This window comes from Catharus ustulatus, chromosome 3 (genome assembly GCF_009819885.2).
Source record: "Catharus ustulatus isolate bCatUst1 chromosome 3, bCatUst1.pri.v2, whole genome shotgun sequence".
NCBI lineage: Eukaryota > Metazoa > Chordata > Aves > Passeriformes > Turdidae > Catharus > Catharus ustulatus.
In genome coordinates, this window is record NC_046223.1 from 64108210 (window position 1) to 64132796 (window position 24587).

Consider the following 24587-nt stretch of genomic DNA (forward strand, 5'->3'; position numbering starts at 1 on the left):
TCAAGCAGCCAAGCTGCAAAAGGGGGTCAGCTGGGAGAGCATCCTTTGCAGTGAGTACAGCAGCCAGAGCACCTACACAATCAATGTACTGTGCCAGACAGACATATCCTCAGAAATCTGAAAGCTGTTTACTGCAGCAACAACAGCAGAAAAAATAAGACAAAGTTAAAAAGCAGATTACCACATAAGCCAGAAGATATGGCAAAAATATAATGAAAGGAGTGCCATTTCCATCAATCTTCAGGAAAAAACAACAAGCAGTATTAGCATCTCTGTTGTTCCAAGGCAAGATAACGAGGGCTGTATCTGCAAGGCAGTGTCTTATAGGATGAGAGTTGGAGACTGAATGCTGCAAATTTTTATGGAACTTGCACTGAAGAACAGTGCAAGTGCTAAGAGGAAAGGAAGCTATGAGGCCATACTGGAGAAACTTTCTGGCAGTAGGAGCTATTCAGCCACTTAGTAGTGCCTCAAGAAAAACGATCCCTCCTGTACAACTTCAGGTTATCTGTAAGGGTGTCACTGCAGTGCAAGCCGATATGCTGTACTGAACAGTTTTGGCTGGGAGAGGGATGCGGGAGGATGCGTTCCTAGAGGATGCCCCAGTCGCACCGCCTCCTCCTCTTCCTCCTCCGCGGCTCGGCGGTGCCACCCACCGGCTGCCAGTATGAAAACAACGCCACACCTGGATGCAGGAGAGGAGCTCCTCGCGGCACCCCTGTGCCTCCACCTTCCTCAAATAACCCAAGTCTTTTAACCACTCTCTTTTATACAAAGCTTGGCAGGGATAACCACCTCCAGTTCTGCACAGCCTTCAGATGCTGTGTTAGTCCTTCTGCAGGAGAAGAAGAAATTATTGAGTCAACAAAATCCTTCCTGACAAAATTGGTGCCTGGAGGAATCTATTAAAAAGCACAGTATTCAAAGTGGGAGTCAGGATGTCACTGCATTTACAAATTCAAAAAGGCAAACACATTCACAAGCCTCTAATGAAGGGATGTGGTGTTCAAGAAAAAAATATAATGAGATGTTCCTTCCCCCATCTTTTAGAACAATAAATAAGGAAGGATTTAGCATGAGATTATTCAGAGGACAGTGGTCTTCATTCTGTTAGACTGACAGACACAACTCCTCTGGATTCAAATCATCTAATGACAGAACCCCAATTAAGCCACAAAGCTTGGGTGTATCATGGGAATACACAAGGCTGTTGCTACATTTAATAAATTTAAACATTTTGATAAAGTGCAGAAAGCTTTTTTTGGGGAAAAAATAAGTAATTACTGTGTCATATTTTAATAAAATTAGAATTATAGAACTGTTTGAGTTGAAAGGGACCTTAAAGATCATCTAGCTCCAGCCCCTCTGCCATGTTCTAGACATTAGTCAAAGCGAGATAGTTGGGCAGAAACAGACAACAAAACTCCCAAGCCCTTCAAAAAACATAAATAGAAAAATGATTAGTAGAGAGAAAGCGCATGTTTTTTAGTTTTTAGTCAGAGCACTTCAGAAACATCAATAATGGGAGAAGTCAGAGGGGAAAAAAAGACAGGATAACGGGGAGAGGGAAATTAGGTATATGTATCCCCAACAGTAAATACAGCAATTTAACAATTACAAGCTGCACTGACATAAGCCGCATCTCCGGGTGTTGGCAAACATTTCGTTCTTTGTCCATACACAAGCCGCACTCAATTATAAGCCGCTCTGTCGTTCGCAGGGAGGACCTGTGTGCAACAAAATTGCCAAAGAGTAACAGAATCGCAGCATGGCGGGGTTTACTGGCTCAGCTCTGGTCGTGAGGGCTCGGGGCTGCCGACAGGGCCAGGTGGCCCAGCTCGGCGCTGCCACTCGGTGGGGCCGCTCGGGGTTGATCGCCGCTGGACTCGCTCGCCCCAGCCCGGCGCCGCGGTGGTAGGGGGGCACGGAGCCCGCCAGCAACTGTGGTGGTGGTGGGAGGCGGGGGATGGAGCCCGCTGGCACCCACAGCCGCGGCAGGAGGGGACTGGAGCCTCCCGCCTCCCCCCGAGCCGCAGGGCCAGCAGGAGGGAGTTCCCCCGGCCTCTCCCCCAGGCTGCGCTGCCTGAAGGAGGGAGCTCCCCCGCCTCCCCTCCAGTGCTGCTGGCATGGAGCCCGGCTCCACCCGCCGCAAAACAGAGTAACCAATGTGTAACAATGGGGTAAAGTCGGGTTTTACTGGCAGGTGCTTGACTCGGCACCTCGATTTGCACTTCCGGGATTGGAAATGTCAGAAAATTATTCACCGCCCCTGAGTGTAAGCCGCATTTCCAGGGTGGGAGCAAAATTTTAGTCAAAACTGTGTGGCTTGTAATCGTGAAATTACTGTAATTAAGACACACATATATGCATGGATAATCCCTCTCAGGCACTTTCATATAAAAGCATATCAACAATGAAAATATAAAGTCGTTACAGATTTGGCAGTACCTTCCCTTCCCACCACTGCAGCTGACACATCTTCCAGCAGAGAATCGCTGAATGTACACCTGGCAGAACTTTGCTCAGCAAGACAGATGGGTTTATCCTCTGCCATGCCATATGCAGGTAAAAGGCAAACTATTTAAACAAGTCCAGCTCTTTCAGATGGTTGTGGTTGTACAGACAGCTCTCAGAAAGTACTCAGGTGTTGCAAAAGGTGGCAGCTTTCTGGAGAGCAGCAGTAACAAACAGTGAAGGAGGTAACCCTGTGAACTATAGCTGTGGTGGGTGAAGGCAGTATAAGCCATGCAGTCCAGTGCCATGGCAACTAACAGTTCTACTGAAAAGACACAATCAACTCTTTTCTGCCTCTATTTAAACTTTCACTACTGCAATTTGATGCTCCAGTTGGGTAAAAGCCTTTAGGAACAATCGAAAGAAGGCATTTAAACAAGGAGGTGGTTTTTATCTCTCTGGGTTTTGCCAGTTGGGTCTGTGCGCAGCTCAACAGCAGCATTAAATTATTTCTCAACAGAAATTCTGCATTTCTGCAGAACCCAGAAACTTTGCACACCTATATGATGATCAGTAGCATTTCAAGTCATCCCAGTACACACGAAACTGTTGAACACTTATGAAACATACATAGGTAAAACCTGAATTTATTCTGACTGTTAGATTACAAGTCAAAGACAACTCAAAGACAAAGAAATCTTTACTTTCTCCTTAACTAGCACTGCCACATTCTTCAGTGACAGGGAGTGATGCCATTGCCCCCATCTTGCCACCCCAAGTGCCAACAGTTGCAGAATTTTTAAGTTTAACTCATTAAAAACTTGAGAAACAAATTCAGCTACCTCACAAATCTCTTAAATTCCTCTAGGTACAAACCAACAAGTACTTCTCAGCAGAAGCACTTTACTAGGAATGCAGCAGAACTTTATATTTTGGTGTGTTTGGTTTTTTTTGTATCAGCATACTACCAAAGCAGAAATAATTTACAGGTTTGTTCATTAACAATTCTCCAATCTTCCTTTTACAGATTATATTTCCAGAACAGTGTGGTGAAAACTTCAGACAGAGAGAAGGAAGTGTTCTTTTAGTTTTCAAATTATTGATCTCATCACATTCAAATCTGCCAAAAGTTACAGCCTGATCAATAAATCACTGTAAACCCTCGAACTTGACAGGAAGCATTACTGCAGGGTTTATCTTCTTTATGGCAAGGCCTATACTGCCTCATAAAAGGCGTTCTTTGGCTGTGGGCTAGTCTGCATGGCCACTCTACGTACAACATTTTCACTATAGATTTCTTTTTTTATCCCAAAGAGGACTCCTCCTTAGGAGTCAGCCATCTATGCACACACTGTGTGAGCAGTAAAGAAGTCTGCTTTGAAGATTGCTACAATTCTGTTCTATTCCTTCTTTTTGGGAAAGGATTCCTTACAAGATGGAACCAGAATTCTCCAAATCTAAGAACTCATTCCAACAAAATACCAAGACAAAATCTGGAATGAAAAGTATTTCATAAATGGTATCTAAAATCAATTAAGAGTATCTAACAAATTACAATCCAGAACTGCAAACAGATGTGTATGTGACTCCTCTCATGTATTAATTTACAATTAATTTTTTTCTGAAGTTCTTGCAAAAAAAACTAAAATGGAATTTGAGTTACTTGGACATCTGGGAGGGGTGAGGGGGAAAAAACCCATCACACAAGCTCTTTGACATCTTGTTTAAATACACGTACTTAATTTACTTACTTCCTCACACTTCCACAAACATGAATATCAATTTAGACTGAAGCCTTAAACAGTATACATCAATTTATGAAAGAAATAGCCCTGCCAAAAAACTAAACCCCATAACACATTGATGACAAATAACAAAAATAACTAAAATAAAATGCAATAATAAACTAACTGCTGCCTATAATAGCATTGAGTTTTAGAACTAAGATATTGGTATTTTTGTGAGAATGCAAGGTTTAAGTTAGTAGCAGATATTTTGAACTATGTAATTCTATTTGCTTTTATAGGAAGGATATCCAAAGTTAATTATCCTTTTAAGAAAGGTCTACAGAATATGAGAAAAACACATTAGCAAGCTATCAGAACAAACACATTTTAAAATACTACAGCATTAACATAACTTACCGGTACTATAGTATCTTTTAAGTTCTGTGCGTCTGATGTCTTTCAGTTGATTGTACTTTTTCTTTTTCTTTTCCTTGTCTGGAGCAGTTTCCTTTTCCCCAGGAAATTTACAGTTGTCTTCAGAGGAACTGATTTGCTCCAAAATAACTTTACTTTCAGCATCTTTCTCAGAAGGTGTTTTGGAAACAGGAGATCCAGGGGAATTGGCAGAGACAGTCTCAGTGCTTTGTTTGACTTGCCTTTTCTTTTTCAAACTGTGCATAAAGAAAAGAAACCCACATTAAGATTTAGGCAACCTTTAGAGACAAGTTAACTCACTGTCTAAACTGATCTTTTTAAAAATGAATTTAATATCAGAATTCCTTACAACCCTTTAAAAATCACACACTTGGCATCAGTAACTTGGTAACTAAGATAATCTTTCTTCCATTATATCATAATCTCAAGGATACCTTCTCAAGAATAACAAAAAAGGTAGTAAAGTTTTTACTGTTGTTTACTGAGGAGAAGGAACAGAGGAAAAAAACCAAAAAAACAACATACCATTGAAAAGCTGGGGGCATTTAAAAAGACCATACATCTAAATGTAAAATCAAGATACTGAATTTGTGTTTTCAAGACCAAGCTTGGCATAAAATAAAATGTCAGCTCACAATGTACTATTATATAACACAACAGCTAACAACAATTCCACACTCCACAGCTCCTGCTTTATAAAACCATCTGTTCTCAAATAAACTTGTTACCTTTTTCCATTTTGTCCAAGGTTATCTCCTAGAGGCCACTCATGCTACTTCACAGCTGTTCGGGCACAACCCACACTAGCTGGTATTCCAAGTGTCAACCAGGAGCTCCTTCTGCAACATGATCAATGTGGCCACAAACTGCTTGTGCCAGAACATTTTCCAGCTGCCTAGATTTCTTCTGAGAGAAATCTTAATGAGCTGCTTATAAATCTTCCAACTTATCACTATAGTAACAAGAGTATTTTCTTTTTAGAAGACTCCTTAAAGCACAGTTCAAGTGAGAAAGATGCTTCAGGAATCCTAACACAGTATTTTCTGCTAAATCACCATCTATAGCACTGAGTTTTCTTAGTGAGAGTGAAGACTGACTTTATGGGTTGAGGGTCACTGTCACTAAAATAGTTCCCAGTTAATCACTGACTCATATCATACAAAACGAAAAACTGATCTATCTAACGGTGCTTCTCTTCAGTACATTAACTTCTTGGTTACAAGGTACCTAAGAGAGTGAGTTGTGTAATTATCTTGTTGATGCCAAAAACTTTGTTTTGTGCACAGGAAGAATTATACATTGAAAATACGGACAACCAGTGAGTCACCACAAATGGGTAAAGGTTACATGAACTCACAGCAGTAGCTTAAATAAGTGAAAACTTAATGTATTAAGTTATTCATATAATGCAGGAATTACAGAGATTCTTTCTTCTGCCTTTTATGTTTATATTTTTTCATGTATTCTTTTAGACTACAACATAAAAATAAACACATAGAGCAAGTGCAAATTTTAGAAAGACATTTCAGGCTACACACCTTGCTTAAAAAACAGAATATTAAAACCAGTTCCAAGTTAAGAACATTTAGACTGAGAAGGGTCAGTTTCTCAGACTACATGTGACCCACACCTTCCAGTGAAACACTTAAAATACTGTCTTACAAACTGTGTCTAATACACATGTATGTATGGATATTTCTTAGTGCGTTCCAAAATAGGAAGATTCACATCCTGCAGCCAACTCAGTGGGGACGCTGTGGTTCCCCATTCATTCAACCCCTATAAGACAGATCTGTAAGATAACTAGTAGTAGTAGTAGCTCATGCTCCGGCTAGAAAGAGACAGTGACTGTATATGAAATTTATGGATTCAGTCCTGACTACATATAAAAACACTATACAGAGATTTATAAAAGATAAAAGTGACTACATCTATATAACAAATGAAGTGTTTCAAATAAGTGTTAAACTAGACTAATGAAAATTTGCATATGCAAAGGAGGCTTATTTTGAACTAATAAGCCACAGCCCTTATGAAAGGCTGCTGTAGCAATCACAAACATTACAAACACTTTGCATGCACAATGTATATATTTAGCTCTGGTGTAAATCCTGGCAAAACAGCCCTCTATGCTGAAATGGCATATTCCTACTACGGTTATACCTGATTCCAGACTTCTAAATGAGCCACATTCCTGACTTTTGACTCTAGTGACTCAATGACCTTCCTCCGTGTGTGCATATGACAGGATACCCAAATCGCCTTCTTCCGTAGATGAGAACTAGCAAGCATCCACTGGTACCCCATTTCTACTCACACTGCATCAAAGACTTCAGTCTTCAGATTCACAGTCGATTTGTTTTGATCACAAACTCTGTTAGGTAAGCTTTCTGTAGTATGAATGTAGCATCTCAAAACAACAAAAGAGCCAACAAATGGAAACATAGAACTCTTTTTGGCAGGGAAGAAAAAGAAGAACAAAGAGAAAAACCTCTCTAGAGGTCAGCAGTCCTTGTGACAATACTAACAGCTTCTGTCTCATTCTCATTTGAACTGGAGTTTTCAAAGGTGCCCCTGGCAACTTTTAGAATAAAGAGCTAAAACAGAACGGGTCCGTTAGTGATAGAAAAAAGGAAAGCAGAAAGGAGAGACTGAACCAACTCACTGAAATGCGACTGACTGGTTCTTGTCCTGAGTGTTTACCCTTGCTGCATTCCCATCACTGCAGCACACTGGGGACTCATCACACAAGGTACAGCATCCCCAGCACACAGCTGCTGCTTCTTTGAATGGACAGTGCCACCAGCATCCTTCAGAAGTATCATCAAGAATCTGGGCACTCCATAATTTCTATTCCATCCCCATGGCAGGTATCAGATTTCCAGATGGTGCCAGGCTTACTCCTCCTGCCCACTGCTCTGTTTCAAGGCCATGACCATCTAACTTCAAAAGTGGTAACTTGGCACTAGGAAAAAAGACTAAATTAAGACCAAATATCCATGACATTCCAGACAGGACTCAGAGTAACTGCAACTCTAGGGTTATGATCTCTGCTTGTAAGATGCTTCTTCCAGAGGCTTCTAAAGCCTGGTAAAATCACCCAAATCCGTCTAATTCACCACTCCTGAAAAGCCTTGCCTGTAATATCCCAAGGAACCAAAACAAGTCTTCAACAGCATTTAAAGGCGTAACAGCAGCCTCAAACCTATGCATTTTAACGTTATGCATCCTCCTAGTAAAGCAAAGCCTGTATTCACACAAGGCAATTCATTATTAATGCACACTGATACAGTGCAGCAGAGATTGGGCTCTGAAGAGCACAGCTGGAGGGTTTACTGCATCTTTAACTCCATCCCCAGCCTCCACCTACTCTTCTCTCATGCTGGCCTGTATATCCCACACAACCTGCCAGTCCTTCTCCTGCTCAGATTTCAAACCTGTCACCTCCTAAAGAAGGTGGGGGCTGAAAGTCTAATCTACTTTCTCCCAGTTCGCAGCTATTTCCGAGCCTTCATGACATGAGTGCTAAGGACAATGGTTTTAAGAACACAATTTGTTCAATTATTTCTTTTTTCAAATACTTTGGAAGATTTTGAGTGGGTTTGTTCAGTTTTTAAGGGGATGTGAACAAATCCAAAATTCAGTTTTGTCCTAATAATTATGAAAGTAAAAGGGAGTTGAACAAAACAAAACCGAAAAACAAAACTATTAAACCTTTCAGGCAAAACAAGATGCATAAAGTGAATTCATAGTGTTGCTGCAGAAAAAGCTTAGTTTTCAGTATTAGTTGATGGATATGTTGTGTTTCACTAAGAAAGCTGCTGGTAAAGAAAGAAAAAGAAAGAAACAGGGAGGGCAGGATAAACAAGCATCTTATCTGTAAAAACACTCCTATTTATGAAGAAAGTCTTACACATATGTCATTTCATTTGGACACCAGATAAAATTTCTCAAGCTAATTGATTCTGACAGGCAAAACATTTCTTCTGAGTTTATGCCTCAAATGCTTTCTGAGCAAAACCAGTAAGGCATTTTCTAAGTTTGTCCAAATACAAAGTTTACCAGCAAAAGCAAAACTTGCTGCAGTACAAAGATCATTTAATATAATAAAGACTAATAATCTGAAATGGACACAGTCTCAGAGTAGGCAGTGCTTACTTAAATTAATTTACAACTGGCTGTTTAATACCTTGGGCACTGACTTACAGAAAAAGAACTAGGAAAGATTCCAAGAAATGGCCTACTTCATCTTCCAGACCCAACTCTATTTGACTGCCTATGAAATGCAAATAACTAGTTTTTAGACTAAAACAGCCTGAATTTCCCATTACACTTACAAGGTAGGTGGTTAGAGTAAAAAGAAAACAGCTCAGAGAAAAAAGAGGTGATGTTATCTGCTCAGCTTCCACTAGAAACTACAAGCAACCAGTGAAACAACTCTACCACTGAGACAATAAAGTCATGGAAATCTGACAGTAATTTTTTTCCTAGAAATTTCATTTTGTTTTACTTAACATTTATTCAATAGAGGTGTTTAACAGACAATTAAATAGAACCTCATTCAACACATAATATCATAGTCAAAGAGCACTAGGTCCTTTTGACAGGATGTTCTAAAAAACTCCTGCCATAATAAAGCATGTTTTTTTATTATGTATTAGATTAATAAAGATCATACACCATGTACAACTCTTACTTTAGAAACAAAAGTATCTAATAAAGTGGTCCTCCAGAAATATAATCAAAATAAGGGGAAGGGAGAATAAATATTTTTATCTTTCAGCTGACAAACTGAAGTTTTCCTTTCTGGAAATCTTCCACAATGTGCATCCTCTAAAATGTGCCTTGATATCCGGCATACAATCATCTTAACATCCTGCAGAGCACAAAGAGATCACGTCCCTAAAACATAATTTTAAAAAATATATTTATGCATCTATAAAAAAAGATTAGAAAAAACCCCTTTAAAATACTTCAAACACCTTTAACTGTTTTGTTCCCATAAAGATTCCTTTATATAAAAAGGATATGCACCCCAATTATTTACTTCAGAATTAATAATTTTAATCTTAATTTAAATCTCTGCACTGATTACAATATATACTAGTTTCCTTCTACTCTCCATGCCTTTCTCCACCCTTCTGGAAGAGTCAAATAAATTCATGTAAAAAAACCCCACACCTACCTACAGAAATCTTACAGCAAAAATCTCCCTTAGTCACTCACTAGTCTGATCTCAATCAGCCATTCTCTACCCTCTGCTCGGATCACCCCTCTTCCCTTCACCCAGCTCAGTGTCAGAATGACTCAGCCAGCTCCAGGCATGGCTGTGCTCTCATCCCATCTGATGGAACCTGAAGAATAAGCAGATCTCAGACAAAATAAATCATTGCTGCTTGCAAAGCCAAAGGAAGTCAGACTGCTTGCCAGACCATAACACTTTACCCAGATCTCCCCAGTGTGGCTACTTTCACTTCAGCATAGAAACAAATACAAATCCACCCCCAGAAATCTTACTAAAAGTGGACAGCATCCACCCCACAAGGAAGCACATGCCATGGAAAACCAGCCATTTCAGGTTGGCACATGTCATGTTTTGGAAACAAGCAAGCCACAAGGCTGTATGTTTACTATTATAACAGACTATTAAGGCATATGTAGGGGAGAGAACACGTATTTTGCCAGACATCTAAAGAACTAACCACAGAAAGGAAAAAAATACAAAAAAAAAATTTCTAAAAAACTTATCAAGGACAACCATGTGGTTCCAGTATGGTGATTGCAGACACCCAAAAGTGTCCATAACCTGGTCATTCCAAAGGACAAAAAACAACTCTTGAGAGCTCTGATAGTAGCAGCACAGGTCCAAGCTGGAAATTTCCACTTTTATTGGAACTCCTGTTACTGATTGACAACAAGTACCAGCACCAGGCTTCACAGATGGTCAGCCAGCAGCACTGCTCAGGAAAGCTGGCATGCTCCAGAGAGTGAAGTGCTGTACTGACATTTCAGGGTATGTCTCTTTTCTTCCCAATAATGCCATTAGCTTAAAAAGCAAATCACTACATCTGTTTCATCATATGTAATGTGGAGGGAAAGATTTTTAGTAAAGTTGTTCTAGAATTTTAAAGACACTACATTTTCTGATAAAATGGGTTCTTAGAGTAAGTAAAATATGTAAGTCTCCTCTCCCTAGTTTCCTGATTTAGATCAGGGAATTTTAGATATCCCATCTAACATCGTTTATATTTATTTAGGGGGTGAGAGTAATCCCTGTTTCCCTGAGTAAAACTCAAGGGGGTTTTGAGCTGCCAGAAAGTTGTTATTTTCCTACATTTAAGACAATGCTCCCACACACTAACAAACTTTCCATTTTCAAAGGCAAAAGTATTCTCATCTTTTGCTTTTATGTGCAAAAGAAGTTACGATGTATTCAGCACTCCACTGCTATAGCAACAATTTAATAAAATCTTTTCCATAGGAAAAGGATTCTGGAAAGCTATTTTGCTTGCTTTAGACATCTCTTTGATTCTCTCTTTTATAACTTTTTATACTGCAAACCCTCAAAGAATGGCCTTAGGCAGAAAGCAAAATGAAAAAAATCTTTCTCTTTGGATGATTCCATTGACTTTGCCAGAAATTCACTTAATAGGCCTATTCAAATAGAGCAGCACCACAGAACTGTTTTGTCACAAATATCAACTTGATTCTTAACATACTCCCATCGTGCTCCTCCTGCTTTCTTCTGCTGACAATGCCAGATACTCTCTCCTACTGTGGTGTTCATTCACCACCCCAAACAGCTCCTACACGTGCCAGGAATTCTTCCCAAAGTGGCTCAACAAGGCATTTTCCCTGCACTGAAGCCCAGGCAAGGAAGGGATGGCGCTGCCCTGCCACCTCCAGACAATGCTGGCTTCCCAGCTGTTCTCCCTCCTGCTTAATGCCAGCCCCTCATCACCACTCCCCTCCTCATCAGCTGAGCAAAACTGCAAGAAAAAGGGAACTGCAGTTACACAGCAAAGGAGGATGTTACAGAGAAGCTGCACAGAAAAAGCCACACCATGGTCAAACTTTTTTATTTTGATGAAGACAATAAGCTCATAAAGCTATAAAGCTGGATGACATACAAGTTTCTCCACAACTTTTATAAACTCCTCACTCCCTGCCTCAAGTGAACACTCTTCATAAAACTCAAATTTCATAAAAAAAGAGGAAGGTCCTTTAAAATTAATATTTAATTAACATAGGGAAACAAAATGCAAGAATTGAGAACAACCCCAAAGACAACAGTATTATTTTGTATAGAAGATAATGCAGACACCTGTATGGGTGTAGACTGATCATGATTCTCACTTTTTAATACAGTAGTGAAAAGACCATTAACCACATCTATAAAGATGACAAGACAGGGAGAGCTTGTGTGGGACAGTGACATGGCAGGCATGTACAAGTGCAACTTCTAACATGCATATACCTTAAAGTGAGAATGTAACATGTCCTGGTATTTTCCAGCAGCCATACCATTACAGTAGTGTAACAGGTCCTCAATTACACTCAGATACAACGTGTATTAATTGCTACACCTTAAAACTTCTCTGTGGGTTTTATATAAAATGTTATAGTATTTATGCATTTATTTTTGCCTGAAGAATAGTTTGCATTTTTTATTTTCACTTCAGCTGAAACTTTTAACCTGCAGTCAAAACATATATGGCTCGTGAGGAAGCAATTACTTCAGGGAAAATGAAAAAGCAGAAAGTAAATCTTGCCCACTGTCAGCATGATGGGTAAACAGAAAGATACAAGAGGCTTTGCTCTATCTCCATGTTCTCTGGACTCTGCAAGTCCATGAGGTCTCATTGCACTGGAGGCAGTAACTGAATTACAATAATAAGCTGAAGAAATCAGGAAGCTCCAGTGCTCCTGAATTTAATCCTGTAAGGCAGCTTCTCTGCTTAACAGCAAGCGGCCTCACTCCTTGCAGCAGCACCCAGGCTGCAGCACAGCCAGGAGGCTGAGTGCTCTGCAGATGCAGAGCAGGAGGTTGGTGAGGACAAGCAGGTCAGGAGCTATCTTCAGCCAAGGACAATGACCTCCTACCAAATCCAGCCAGCCCAAGCCAGGTAAGGGAGGTGCTCTGTGACATTCTGTGCTGCTGCCTGCCACTATGCCCACCAGTCCATTCCCTTCTGGGCTGGGAAGGAAAGCTTCCTGGCATGCTGGGTCCTACCCCTGCTATGGCAGGTGGGTAGGGAATTGCTGGCCTCCCCTCTAGCACTCTGGCACTTCTCCCTGCAGCTTTGGACATGCTTCCAGCACTCGTGCCTGGACAGCTCAGCTCCTACAAGCAGCTTTCACTGCTCTGTAACACCTAACAGTATGGTTCTTTACATGCTTAAAATTGCTCAAATGCATCCGTCCATGGGACCAGAGTCATATGCTGTAGTTTTGGATTGCCAAAAAAAAAAAAAAAAAAGAAAAAGAGGAAAAAAAAGTTTTGGCAGCATTCATAACATGGAAGATCTCCATAACAACAAAAAATCCTTCTTAGCCTCAGGCAAGCAAAACCGCTACATGCAGCACCTGCTGTGGTCCAGGTGGAAAGAGCAGCAGCATTTTTTTAACATTTAGTTCACTAACAGTGAACATATAGATAAATCTTCTGCTTGAGAAGATTTGACTTTTAAAGACTGTCTGACTAAAACATGTGATTAACACCTACGAGCCATTTATTTATAAAAGCATTACTAAAAGTAAAAATCCATTACAGAAATGCTCTGTTATGCCAAAACCATAATGTAATTTAAGCTAAACTTAGCAGTGATTGGTTAGCTGTTAAGCTTATACCTACTGAAATAAAAATAGCCAGACCAGAAAAACAGTAGCAAAAGCCTGAAGTTATGAGCAGTATATTAAGTCTTATACAAGACAAGTTCTCTGTGCTAGAAACTGCTGTCTCACAGGAAAATGCTGTTTTAAGACACCCAGAGAGCTGATTTATGGCTCATTTACATTACAAAGGTTTTCCAGCATAAGGACAATTATCTCCCTCCTCCCCAAATTCTTAACCATTCCTGCTGCCCTCCTTGGGCTTTTCTCTCACATAAATCAACAGGAAGAATCCCACAGATCTCAGTAGAACAGCATAAGAGAGTTAAAGCATAGCTAACACACATCTTCAAATATCAGACGATCCTAGGAAACATTCCTTGCTCAGACTACAGAGTGGGACAGAAAAAAAACACCAAAAACCTACACTTACAACTCACCTCCACATAATCAGATTGGCAGGCGCAGGGTGGGGTGGAAAAAATCCCTTCCAAACACAGTCTGGAAGCTGGATTAACACTGAGGGCATGAGAGTTTACCATGGGGAACCTGAGGCCACCAGGAATATCCATGTAGCCTCTTACCCTGTCCAAAGCCCCAGAGCAGAGGCAAAAAGCTTCATTTCCTTGGGCTGGCAAGAGTGGGGAGCCCAGTGCCTAGAAGCATGCAGCAAAAACTCCAAAACATGTAAATAGTAGTTCAGATACATTGCAAGCAGACAGATATCCAGGGTACACACAGAGGATTCACAGTATTTCCTGTTACCAACAGAATTCCCTTAGTTAGCAATCTCTCAGACAGAGGAGGGGAAACTGCCCCTTTCCAAAAGCCTATTCCTGCAGGTACCATTCATACCTTTCCCCTTAAACATGCAGCACCCTTACCAGAAATAGACTATACAATGTAGCATGGCATATGCCAAAACCACACAGGCAAAAGCCTCGAATGACAGCAGATACAAAGGCAGGCAATTTTATTTGTGAGCCAGAAACACCTTCTCTGAGGGTGCATGTCTAGCTTCATATCAACCTGTGTTTTCTTCAATCCAGGAAACTCTAATATAGCTCACAATGCCAACTGCTCTCCTCCTCAAAATACTGTACAACCCAGCCCCTACCACCCATGGTACAAAGCACAGGAGAGCTGACCAGGACTGCTGCCATGAGGAAGTAAGACAATTGCTGCTTCTCAGAGCATGAGCAGAAAATGATTAACAGCACCACTAAAAAGTCAGTACCATTAGGCATCTCTTTAGGGGACTGCTTCTAGAAGGCACCTTCATGCTGGAGCAGCTCAGTGATGACAGCTCTGTCATCCATGAGAGACACGGCAAAATCAGAAGGCTGAGTGTGACCACCTCCTTTCAGTATCATCTTACACAACATCACTTTAAAATCGACCATGTAACCACACTTTTGACAATGCTACATTTCCACCAGTGTTTAAGCTAGACTTAATTTTAAAACAGCTCACTGGGGTTAAGCAGAGTTTTATACAGTAGACATATAAAGCACCTGAGAACAGAAGAGAGCACACTTCTGGGAGGCTGAAAGGACAAGACTGTATCTGCAGATACAGAAACAGTGCAATTTAAAAATGTAATTAAATCAGATAGAGACTTCTTATTGTATCTCACCTATCCAGAAAGCCACCATCTGAAGCCTACAAATTTTATCCTCTTTAAGATATGCCTTTAAATCCCTCCAAGAGCAAAAAGTTTAATGCCATGAGTCACCAGGAACGTCCAGTACACCCCTCAGTGCCTGGCATTCCCAGCTGTAGGCTGCAGGGAAGGGAAGTGAAGACGACAAATTACATCGCAACTATGTTCATGGCAACTCTTATCAAAACTGCACAGATGTCCACATCAAGAGGCCCATCATGAAACTATTTATGTTCCAAAAAAAAGGCGAAATAAGTTTATTTTTAAAGGTTGGTAAGACACACCCAAAGGTCCCTTTGGGAAAAGCAAACTTAGGGTCATTGCATGCCTCTGTCTAACAATCCAACCTTACAAGAATCTTGTATGGTGAAAAAATGTGAAGTCAATGGTATGACACAGTACATTTGAAGATTAACCGAACTCTTTTCTCCGCTTAGTCTCCCACACTGCTTTTAAAGAAATCAAGAACATCACAAAACTCCACCTTTCTTCACTGTCCTAAACAAAAGCCTCTTCATACACAGGCCACACTGTTACCCAAGTCTCATTTCACATGCAGGGGCAAGCGACTGGGTGAGGAGGTTAACCATGCTTCCTGTCATACACAAGCTTTGTGTCTCCAAAAACAGCATTTCTGGTACCAGAAAGTTTTAAAGAAGCCTGAGGAAAGCCTCAGAGCCCCATGAAATACTTTCACTAATTCTGTTACTAGTAACAAAAATCATCTTCAACCCTAAATGACTCCACTACTCTTGAGGATAAAAGCACTGGAAAGAACGAAGACTGCAGAAACCACTATGTTTTCCAGAGGAAGCATTCACATTGGGAATAATTCTGTGATTTAGACAGAAAATGGTGATTCATGCTCTTTTGCTGAATTCTGTCCCGCACCACAGAATTACAAGACTCCTAACACAGAAACCTTGGAATCCAGAAAGCAACTCCAATGTGAGATGAGGAAAGAGTTCCCAAGATAAACACCTGTTCAACTTTTCCTAGGCAACACATCAGAAAAAGCAGGTTCAATTTCCCTCCCAACTCTCATTCTCGAGATTTACACCTATAAAGAAAACTTTACATATATATAAAAAATTTGTAAGAAACGAATAGCATCTCTCAAGCATCTGAAGGACCTGAACAACCTCCCTAAGCTCCACCCAACAGGTCCAAGTGATGCTGTCTGTGAAATTCTAGACATTTCTCAACATCTTACACTGTGACAGTTGCAAAGGGCAGCTAAAATACTGACCTGCATCACAGAAGACAGAAAGTCTGCTAAGAACATTGAAACACCTCAAGCATAAGTATCTGGAAGGTAAATCATAACACTGTATGTTCCAGAAACGTTTTTTTTCAGTTATCCACCATAGCAAATCAACTATCCTGCAAACACACACCCCCTAAATAACAGAGCAAATAACAAACCCCATAAATCTCAAGTACTGATATATTCAGCCTTTTCTTACAAAATAGAATGCCTCAGGCATACATGATATTGACTGAAACAATGTGAATAAAATTCAATACTGTTATTCAGTTTCACTAACAGGATTATGAGGTAATGTTTATATATCTGGAAGCAGAGTTAAGATATCTTCATTGTACAGATGAACTGAAATGATGTATTATTTCCTAGAGTCATTTAAAAAATATTTAAGCATCTCCAGGATCTTGGCTTGACTGTTCTTCACACCCAAGATAAACCTCCATGACGGTTTGTTTTAAAAACAATGTGTGGAAAACTTTCCTCCTAAAAGCAAAAAATAAATTATGGGTGCTACAGGAGACTTGAATAAACACCAACATGTTGGCTCAGCAGAATTAGAACAATTGCAAGGAGGTAACTGCTGAAGAAATAGCAAGCTGAGGAGCACCCAACACTTGAAGTCAGTTACATGGATATAACAATGAGTTTGATCAGCAAGAACCACATGTAACAGAGAAACTCATGAAAACATCTCACACATGAGATGCCCTCAAGGAAGTATCTTTGTGCGTATATTTCTTATCTAGGTTTTCCTCTGTCCTAGCCACCACCGATGCCCTTTTTCCACACAGTCCCTCTGTGCTCTTTGTGTTTTTATTTCATCATCTTACTGTGTCTTAACAGCCACAGGAATAAAAAATATCAAGTGCACAATTACTGAATATGGGAATAAAACAGAAGACAGGGAAAGTCCAAATGAGATGCTTACAAATCTGATAGCTTGCGATATACAAAAGACTGACCAAGGGCATGACCACAGCATGTCAGACCAAGGGTCTGTGCAAGCCAACATCCTGTCTCCAACAGCTGCCAAGAGCAAGGATCAGAGAAAATCCATAACAACATGACAAGTACATATATAATGGCTTCTCCAGCTAAGCTTTCCAGACCCTAGCTGTTTACAGCACAAGAGCCATGTATCAATGATTCCTACTGTTGGAATTGTTGCGAATACTTAAAGAGAAAGCTAAGGTTAGGTCATAAACAACTATGTGACTGAAAAGCTGTACACCATTTGTTGTATGGTTTTATTTATTTTTAAGTATTAAAAATAATTAGAAGGGAGAAAAGCAGCAAATTGGAGCTGGTAACAAGTAAACAACAACTGCAGTATACATTTATCTTCTTTAAATCTTGGGTTTAATGTATAAATCTTCATCTGTATGGATGTAAATTTAGGTATCTAAGCCAAGAACCTAAAAGAACTTACAATATGCTGTGAATTCCTTTATTTCCCCCAGATACTGACATTATAAGGAAACACGAGGTGAGCATCAAGTTACATAACTGGTTTCAGGTTCTGAAAAAGTACTAAGAACCTGGAGATAAAGGGAATCTCTGCCTACTGGGATGGCCTTTGGAGCATATCCTAGATATTTACGTACTTTTCTCAACAGAACGATGGTAGAAAGACCAATGTAAATTCAATAAACATAAAAGCACCCAAATCCCAGTGAGAATATTTTCCCTAATACATTTGCATAATTTTTGGCATCAGAAATCCAGCTCTCAGTGGTAGCCAAAAACAAACTGGAAACTAAAATTCACAATCCCCCTGGAAACTATTAAGAAATCATTCAACATAACTATGGTTTTTACAGTTCATCTCCATACAGATTGTTCAGATTAAGGTCACCACAAGCTGAAGACCTAATGATTAATAAAAGTAATGTAAGTATTCTGGTCAACTTGTTGAAAAGCATCATTTTTTTCACATAAAGCATACTCAGTTCTTTTCCCTAAGACAGTTGTAGACAGCTACTTGACAAAGGATTGCATAAAGCACAGAAAATGCTCAGTAACTTGTGATGAATGTTGAGACCCAGAAAATGAACCTGAAAGAGTCCCTTTTCTCATTCTTTCAAAAAACTATTCAAACTCTTCCCTTATGATTTCTCGTATTCTTTAACTGCTTGTCCAAAGACATCCAGTATCACATAATAGCACATGCAAAATATATCCAGTAGCACACAACAGCACATCCGAACAAATTCCACTCTCAAGCTGTACATTCAGCCTTCCAGACTACCAGTTTATATCCAAGGCAATTCTTTCCATGTGATACACAACACTCATTTTGGTAGTTTCTTTCTAAATTCAGTTAAAATTTTAATGGCTACGCATTTCATGAGGTGACGTACCCCTGAACTCAAGCCTACACAATGGGCAAGGCAAAACAGAGATGCCCTACATTCTATGAGAAGGGGCACAGGCAGAGGGAAATGGGACATTGTTATCTGGGTTCATGGGCACATAACCACAATAAAAAGCACCAAATGTCACAGTAGAGTCAATATACATAGATGTGCCACTACACTGTGTCATCTATTTTTGGATTTGCTGAATACCAGCACAGATATTGGTCCATTCGTGAGCCAGTGAAGCAGAAGACAACAGAAAAAGCCTAAAAACATGGTTGGGAAAATAAGGCAAGAAAACTTAACTACACAGAATAGTCTTTAAGTAGTAGTAACAGTTAAATAAGGACCTATTGTGTAAGAGAAATTTATGGTCATGTTACTCTTACACTTTCATTTCTTGCCTGTTGAACTCCTACAAGCATAACATTTTATCTACACAAGGAATCTAAATCATTCTTCAAAACTTTTCAAAGAAATGTCTATTTTGTTTGAAAAAAAAATCACTTTTTTCCTTTCCTCACAACCAAGGTAAAAATAAGCCCTTTATCACAAAATACAGTGGGTAAAATTGCATTTGATATGAAGCAAAAATGGATGGGGAAAGTTTCATTTCAGCTTCATTTACCACAGGGAGGGGGAGACACCTGGGAAAACTGAGGCACTAGGACCATAACTATCTGTAGTGGAAAAATATGATGGCTGAGTGGATCTCTTCTACAGAGCGATTTTAAATATTTTAAAGGATAAATGTGTAAACAATGTTAAATTTGGGAGACAGAGATGGAGACAATTTCATGTTCATCTTGATCTTGCAATTCAGGAGCTGGTTTGCCAACACATATTTTGGGATTCTCAAGCTAACCCTTCCAAGAATTGCAAGCATAACCACTCAGACACTGAGCACCACCCCTACCAAAAGCTGCCCAGAAGGCACCAAGATTACACTATCCTGAAGGCCAAAAGCCACCTTCTGATGGGATGTCAGACACTTTGGGATGCTGGCAGGGCAGCGAGGCAGCTGTTTGTCCTACTGCTCATATTAACATGTTCCCTGGCTCTGCCAACAGAGGACTTGGGTCTCTGTTAGCAGGACCTTAAGAGAAAAAGCATCATTTCCCATTTTTCAGTTAATGTTTTTGACCTTGCTAGCATAATACCTTTCCCCTCACATAAAAGAGATTTTTCTATTAAAATGTGTGTATTTTCATTTATAGGTACTTAGTGGACTATATTAAATATTTTATTCCACCAGCACTGAATATAAATATTTTCCCCTTTACAACCAGGGTATAAGCAAAAGGCATTCTTCTCAATCCCAGCTGATAGCAACACCAAAGCATGCACCTGATTAAATTACCTGTGTACCAGTAAGAGGCACCTAATTGGGTAACTTCTGTGTCAAGTCAAAATCTGGCCTTTGACATAAAGTCAAAATTTTAAACAGTTTAAAAAAACACCAGAGACATTATTGGAACTGTCTTGGTACTGAAGATTATATAATCTGCCTATTATTTTCAGGTACCTGTATCACATTTATTTGAGTCATTGTGCAAAGCATTTAAACCATTCATCTGCAAGACCCTGTGGCAGGAAGTGTGTTACACTTAGTATGCTAAATGTAAACTGAGCTCTTTTTCTGTCCCTGACTGCACACACAGACACTGTGCAGGAAGGGAAGCTGGGCATGACACTTACTGACAGACTTCACCTTATATTAACACACGACCTGAGGGTCTGCAAGGACATTCTTGTAAGTCATCCACAAGTTGCTTAGAGTGGGGACTTAAGGGCCTGCAACCTATATAAAGAAAAAATATGCAAGCTGGGAGGGAAAGAGACAGGTAACCTCCCCAAAGTTACACAGCAGCTAAGTGCTAATACTACAAATTGATTTCACATCTTTTTGAACCTTGCTCAGTGTCCTACACCCATACAAGACATGCTGCCCCCGTGAATTTTTAAGAGAACACTCACAAGATGACAGAGGAGAGCAGACTCATATACAATTGTCAAGGACTTGCCTGAAAGCCTCTGAAGGCTTTCCACTTGTTTAGCAGACAGCACTTAGAAAGAACACAAAACATTCTCAATACTGAAGCATCTTACTCAGACATCAGTCTCAAAGCCTGAGTCTTCTCTAACACAAAATTACTTATTCCTTAGTTCCTTGTTACTTAGTTCCTTAGTTATCCCTTTATCTACTTCTGCTTTGTCCTTCATAATGCCTCCTCTGTTTTAGGTGCCATTATCCACTTCCCCTTCTCAGAATCCCAAACTGCAACATTCTGCCAACATCAACTGCATCTCTCCAAATGGAAAGCAAGTCACCAGACATTAACACATGACCGAAACTTCCTCTAGTGTTTAGCCACCATTACATAGAACCTGGATAGCAATAAAAAAGCAGCAACTCTTCTTCACACTACTTCTAAATGTTTTGACAGGCATTCTCTAGATGTCTGATACAATTCTCCTCTTCAACAGAACAGAAAACATCCTTGAGGCAAAGATGTTTTTTAAACTTATTTCCTACCCCCTCCCAAGAGTAAGTGAGCTTTGGTTCTTCATGTACATCAGAGCTCAGAGATGATTAGAGACTTGTTAAATTAACAAAGACAAGTTATTAGGAAAACAACAGCACTTATTTCTTAAAAACCACCAATCATGAATTCCAAATAACAAAAATGATTGACTGAAAAAGCATGGCTTTTATTTACAGAGATGATATGATTTAGCCATCTTACCATTTCTTAGCTAGTCTTACTCTAACTTCAGGTTTAAACACACATACGTTTCAGATATGCTTGTTTTGATCAACACTGTCCAGGAACTTGATGCTGGAAGCTCAAATGCAGTGCAATTTGCAACTTAATGCCCAATAATAGTTTAATATCACAAATCAGAATTATAATTCAAGTTTCCTCTACTACTCAAAATGAAGAAATCACCACTTAAACATCAGGGATACAACTACAAAAGCACTTTGTGCATACATACTGCAGCATGGGTTCAATTTTTACACATACCTGAAAAATCATAAAACCTTGTCAAAAAGGCAGAATAAGAGTTCTGTATTTTAATCAACATTGAAATAAGCCCTGTAAGCTTACCGAGCAAAATAGCCTTGTCGCCGTTCCTTCTTCTCTTCCTTGGTCTCCATTATTTACAGTGAAATGGGCAAGGTGAGTAGCCAAGCGTGATGCTCTTTTTCCCTTCAGTACCTCATATCCAGGCAGAGTCTCCTGTATATAACAGTTAAAAACAGGAAGTTCATAAATCAACATGCCAACAACACCTACAAAACCCAACAGGTTGTGGAAATACAACTGACCCAGTGACAAATGAAATTAAACTTTAACCAATGTTTACCAGGCAGTATCCATTTAGTATACAATGAGACAAACCCATAAATGCACTCAGGTGAGCTTCTCAGCAGTGGAAGAGACATTCCGTAAAGCAGGTAAGAGCAGCATCAAGTTTTAAAACTCTGGAAAGATTAAACTACTTTCAAGTGCATACCAAAACATCTTCCAGGTCTCATGCATTTCTTAGGCGGATCAAGGTAAGTTTTGGAAATATACAGTACAAACAATAACCAGTAAGACACAGAATACTCACTTTGAATTAAAACTTTAAATTACTAAAAATACTACAAGATTGTGAGAGATCTGAAAGTTCTTAAATCATGTAAAGGAAAAAAGAGTGATCTACATTCTATACAAGGTTTGAATGTTGTGACTAATATACAAGTTCAAAGAAATATACAGGGAGAAACAAGATGGACCTCTGGCTCTCCAGATGAAATGTGATCACCTTGAAATAGATAGGACTTGGGAAGGTTATCTAGATTATATGAGAAGTGTGGGAAAAAACAAAATTAAAAAAGAAAAAGGGGGAGACCAGTAACACTGGTTTTTTGACATGAAAATCACCACCTCTTGGCAGAATGCTATACCAAGGCACTCAGCACACAAGAGCTGAGAATTTCCAAACTGCTTTATAATTACTGTAATTAATAACATGCCACATAAACTGCTGTCCAAGATCCCTGGCAAGATGTTTTACCATTTTCCTCTCCTCAACATACACTTAACCTACTCTGATGGGTTGTGCACATGCACAAAATAAGTTAGGAGTTTTTTACCAGTATTTCAGAATAAACTCAAACCAGAAGTTACCACTAAAGATTTGAGCCTAATGGGCTGTATAACAAAGAAATGGAAGCCACATAAATTATGATTCATAGCAAAAGAAAGAGAAAATCCTCTGGGACCTAATCAGTTTCCACTATTTTTCCCTGCATTAAAAGATCACAAGCTACAAACTGCCAGATGTCAACAAAAGAGATGATGCAGCAAAGACAGACTAATCTACTTGAAAAGCCCAAGAACAAATCATGCTAGACTCTGCTAGAAATACCAGCTACAATTTTCTCTCCTTGTTGACGAATGATTAGTCCACAGCATATGAAGCCTATTGTTTCTAAATGCACTTTTTCTAACTCAGTAGTTTTGAATATATCCAGTGCATCAGAGGGAATCAAGTTGCTCTCATTTTCACACGTAAGGTAGTCTTGCAGTAATGGGTACTCTTTAAAGAGTAAATATCTGACATCTTTAGTTTTATGAAGAGAATACTATTTTACCTGTGCAAGGTAACATATGATGCAGCCCTCAGATAGACACAGAAATCTACATGACAGAAACATAGCAGCAGAATCAGAACCAACTGGCCAGTTCAGATGATCAGTCTGTATGAAGATACTACATACTTCTTGAGAACTCTGATGCATCTCTATCTTCTCTGTTGGGACAGGTTCTTAGAACTTCAGAGGATCAGAAAGGGTGACTTCATTAGCTCTGCCTTTAGAGTTACAGTAAGTCTTCCAAAGTGTACAACTACAACCTCTACAGTGAATTACAAAAAGAGTTCAAAAAAAGGGGAATCACTTTTCCCCCCTCACCTGCTTTGTCTTCACTACATTGTGATGTGGCATGAGGGCATCGACAGGCCAGATCTGAGTCTCACAACGACACAAAGAACTATCAAGTAACCCTAAAGTATCAATACAGTATTAATTGAAAGCAATAGTATTAATTAATCCCACAATCACAAGGTCAGCACGACCCATGGAAATAAGAAGAGGGAATCTTGTTTCCTCCCTGAAATAAGATCAGTTTTGATGAACAGAGGCAAGAGAGATCTGTCCTCACTGCCTAATCCCGTGCAAAAGTCAGTGGTATGCTCTTTCCATTCATTCCCTTCCTCTCCCATGATCTAACATCCTCAGGCAGGGAAGTATCTGCCCAGCTCCAAGAGAGCACTGTTAACCAGGGAGCCAGGAGGAGAAACCTCTGCCTGCCCACAGCCCTGTCAGGCCCAGTGCCAGAGCAGCCACCCCCTGCTTCAGCAAAAAGAGGCATAAAAAAGGAGAGAGGAGGTTAGGCCTGGACCTAATCACAGATGCTGCAGGAGGTGCCAGCACCAAACCAGCCAGGCACTGCTCAGCTCCCCAAGCGTGAGGGATGCTGTTTGCTCCCATCAGTGCTAAACAAAGCCAGCAATGCCAACATGGGTATGGAGCTTGTTCTTCTCATATCAAATAAATGCAACTCCAAGTCCTTTTACACGGTGAGGAGGAATAAATCAAGAATTTAAAAAAAAATTAAATAATTAACATTCATAACAGATGGGCACTCAGAAAATTGGAATGTTATCCACAGACAAGACACAGCAAAGGCATTCAGGCAATTTTTCTTCTTTCACTAATAAAAACATACAGTAATATAATATCCAGTCACCAATTAAAGTAAATTTAAAGTACAATAATTTCACGAATACAAGCCACA

At 39.7% G+C, this 24587-nt stretch overlaps 1 protein-coding gene across 4 annotated transcripts in view; it reads right to left on the bottom strand.

Annotated features, from left to right (window-relative positions):
* Nucleotides 1–24587, bottom strand: part of NCOA7 (nuclear receptor coactivator 7) — an 82712-nt gene that overhangs the window by 35749 nt on the left and 22376 nt on the right. For all 4 annotated transcript variants that reach the window (XM_033054562.2, XM_033054563.1, XM_033054560.1 and 1 more), the window contains exons 2-3: nt 21849–21980; nt 4599–4852 (exon numbers count right to left, since the gene is read on the bottom strand). In XM_033054562.2, coding sequence (XP_032910453.1) covers nt 4599–4852; nt 21849–21898 — 304 coding nt within the window. In that variant the 5' untranslated portion in view covers nt 21899–21980. The remainder of the gene's footprint in view (nt 1–4598; nt 4853–21848; nt 21981–24587) is intronic.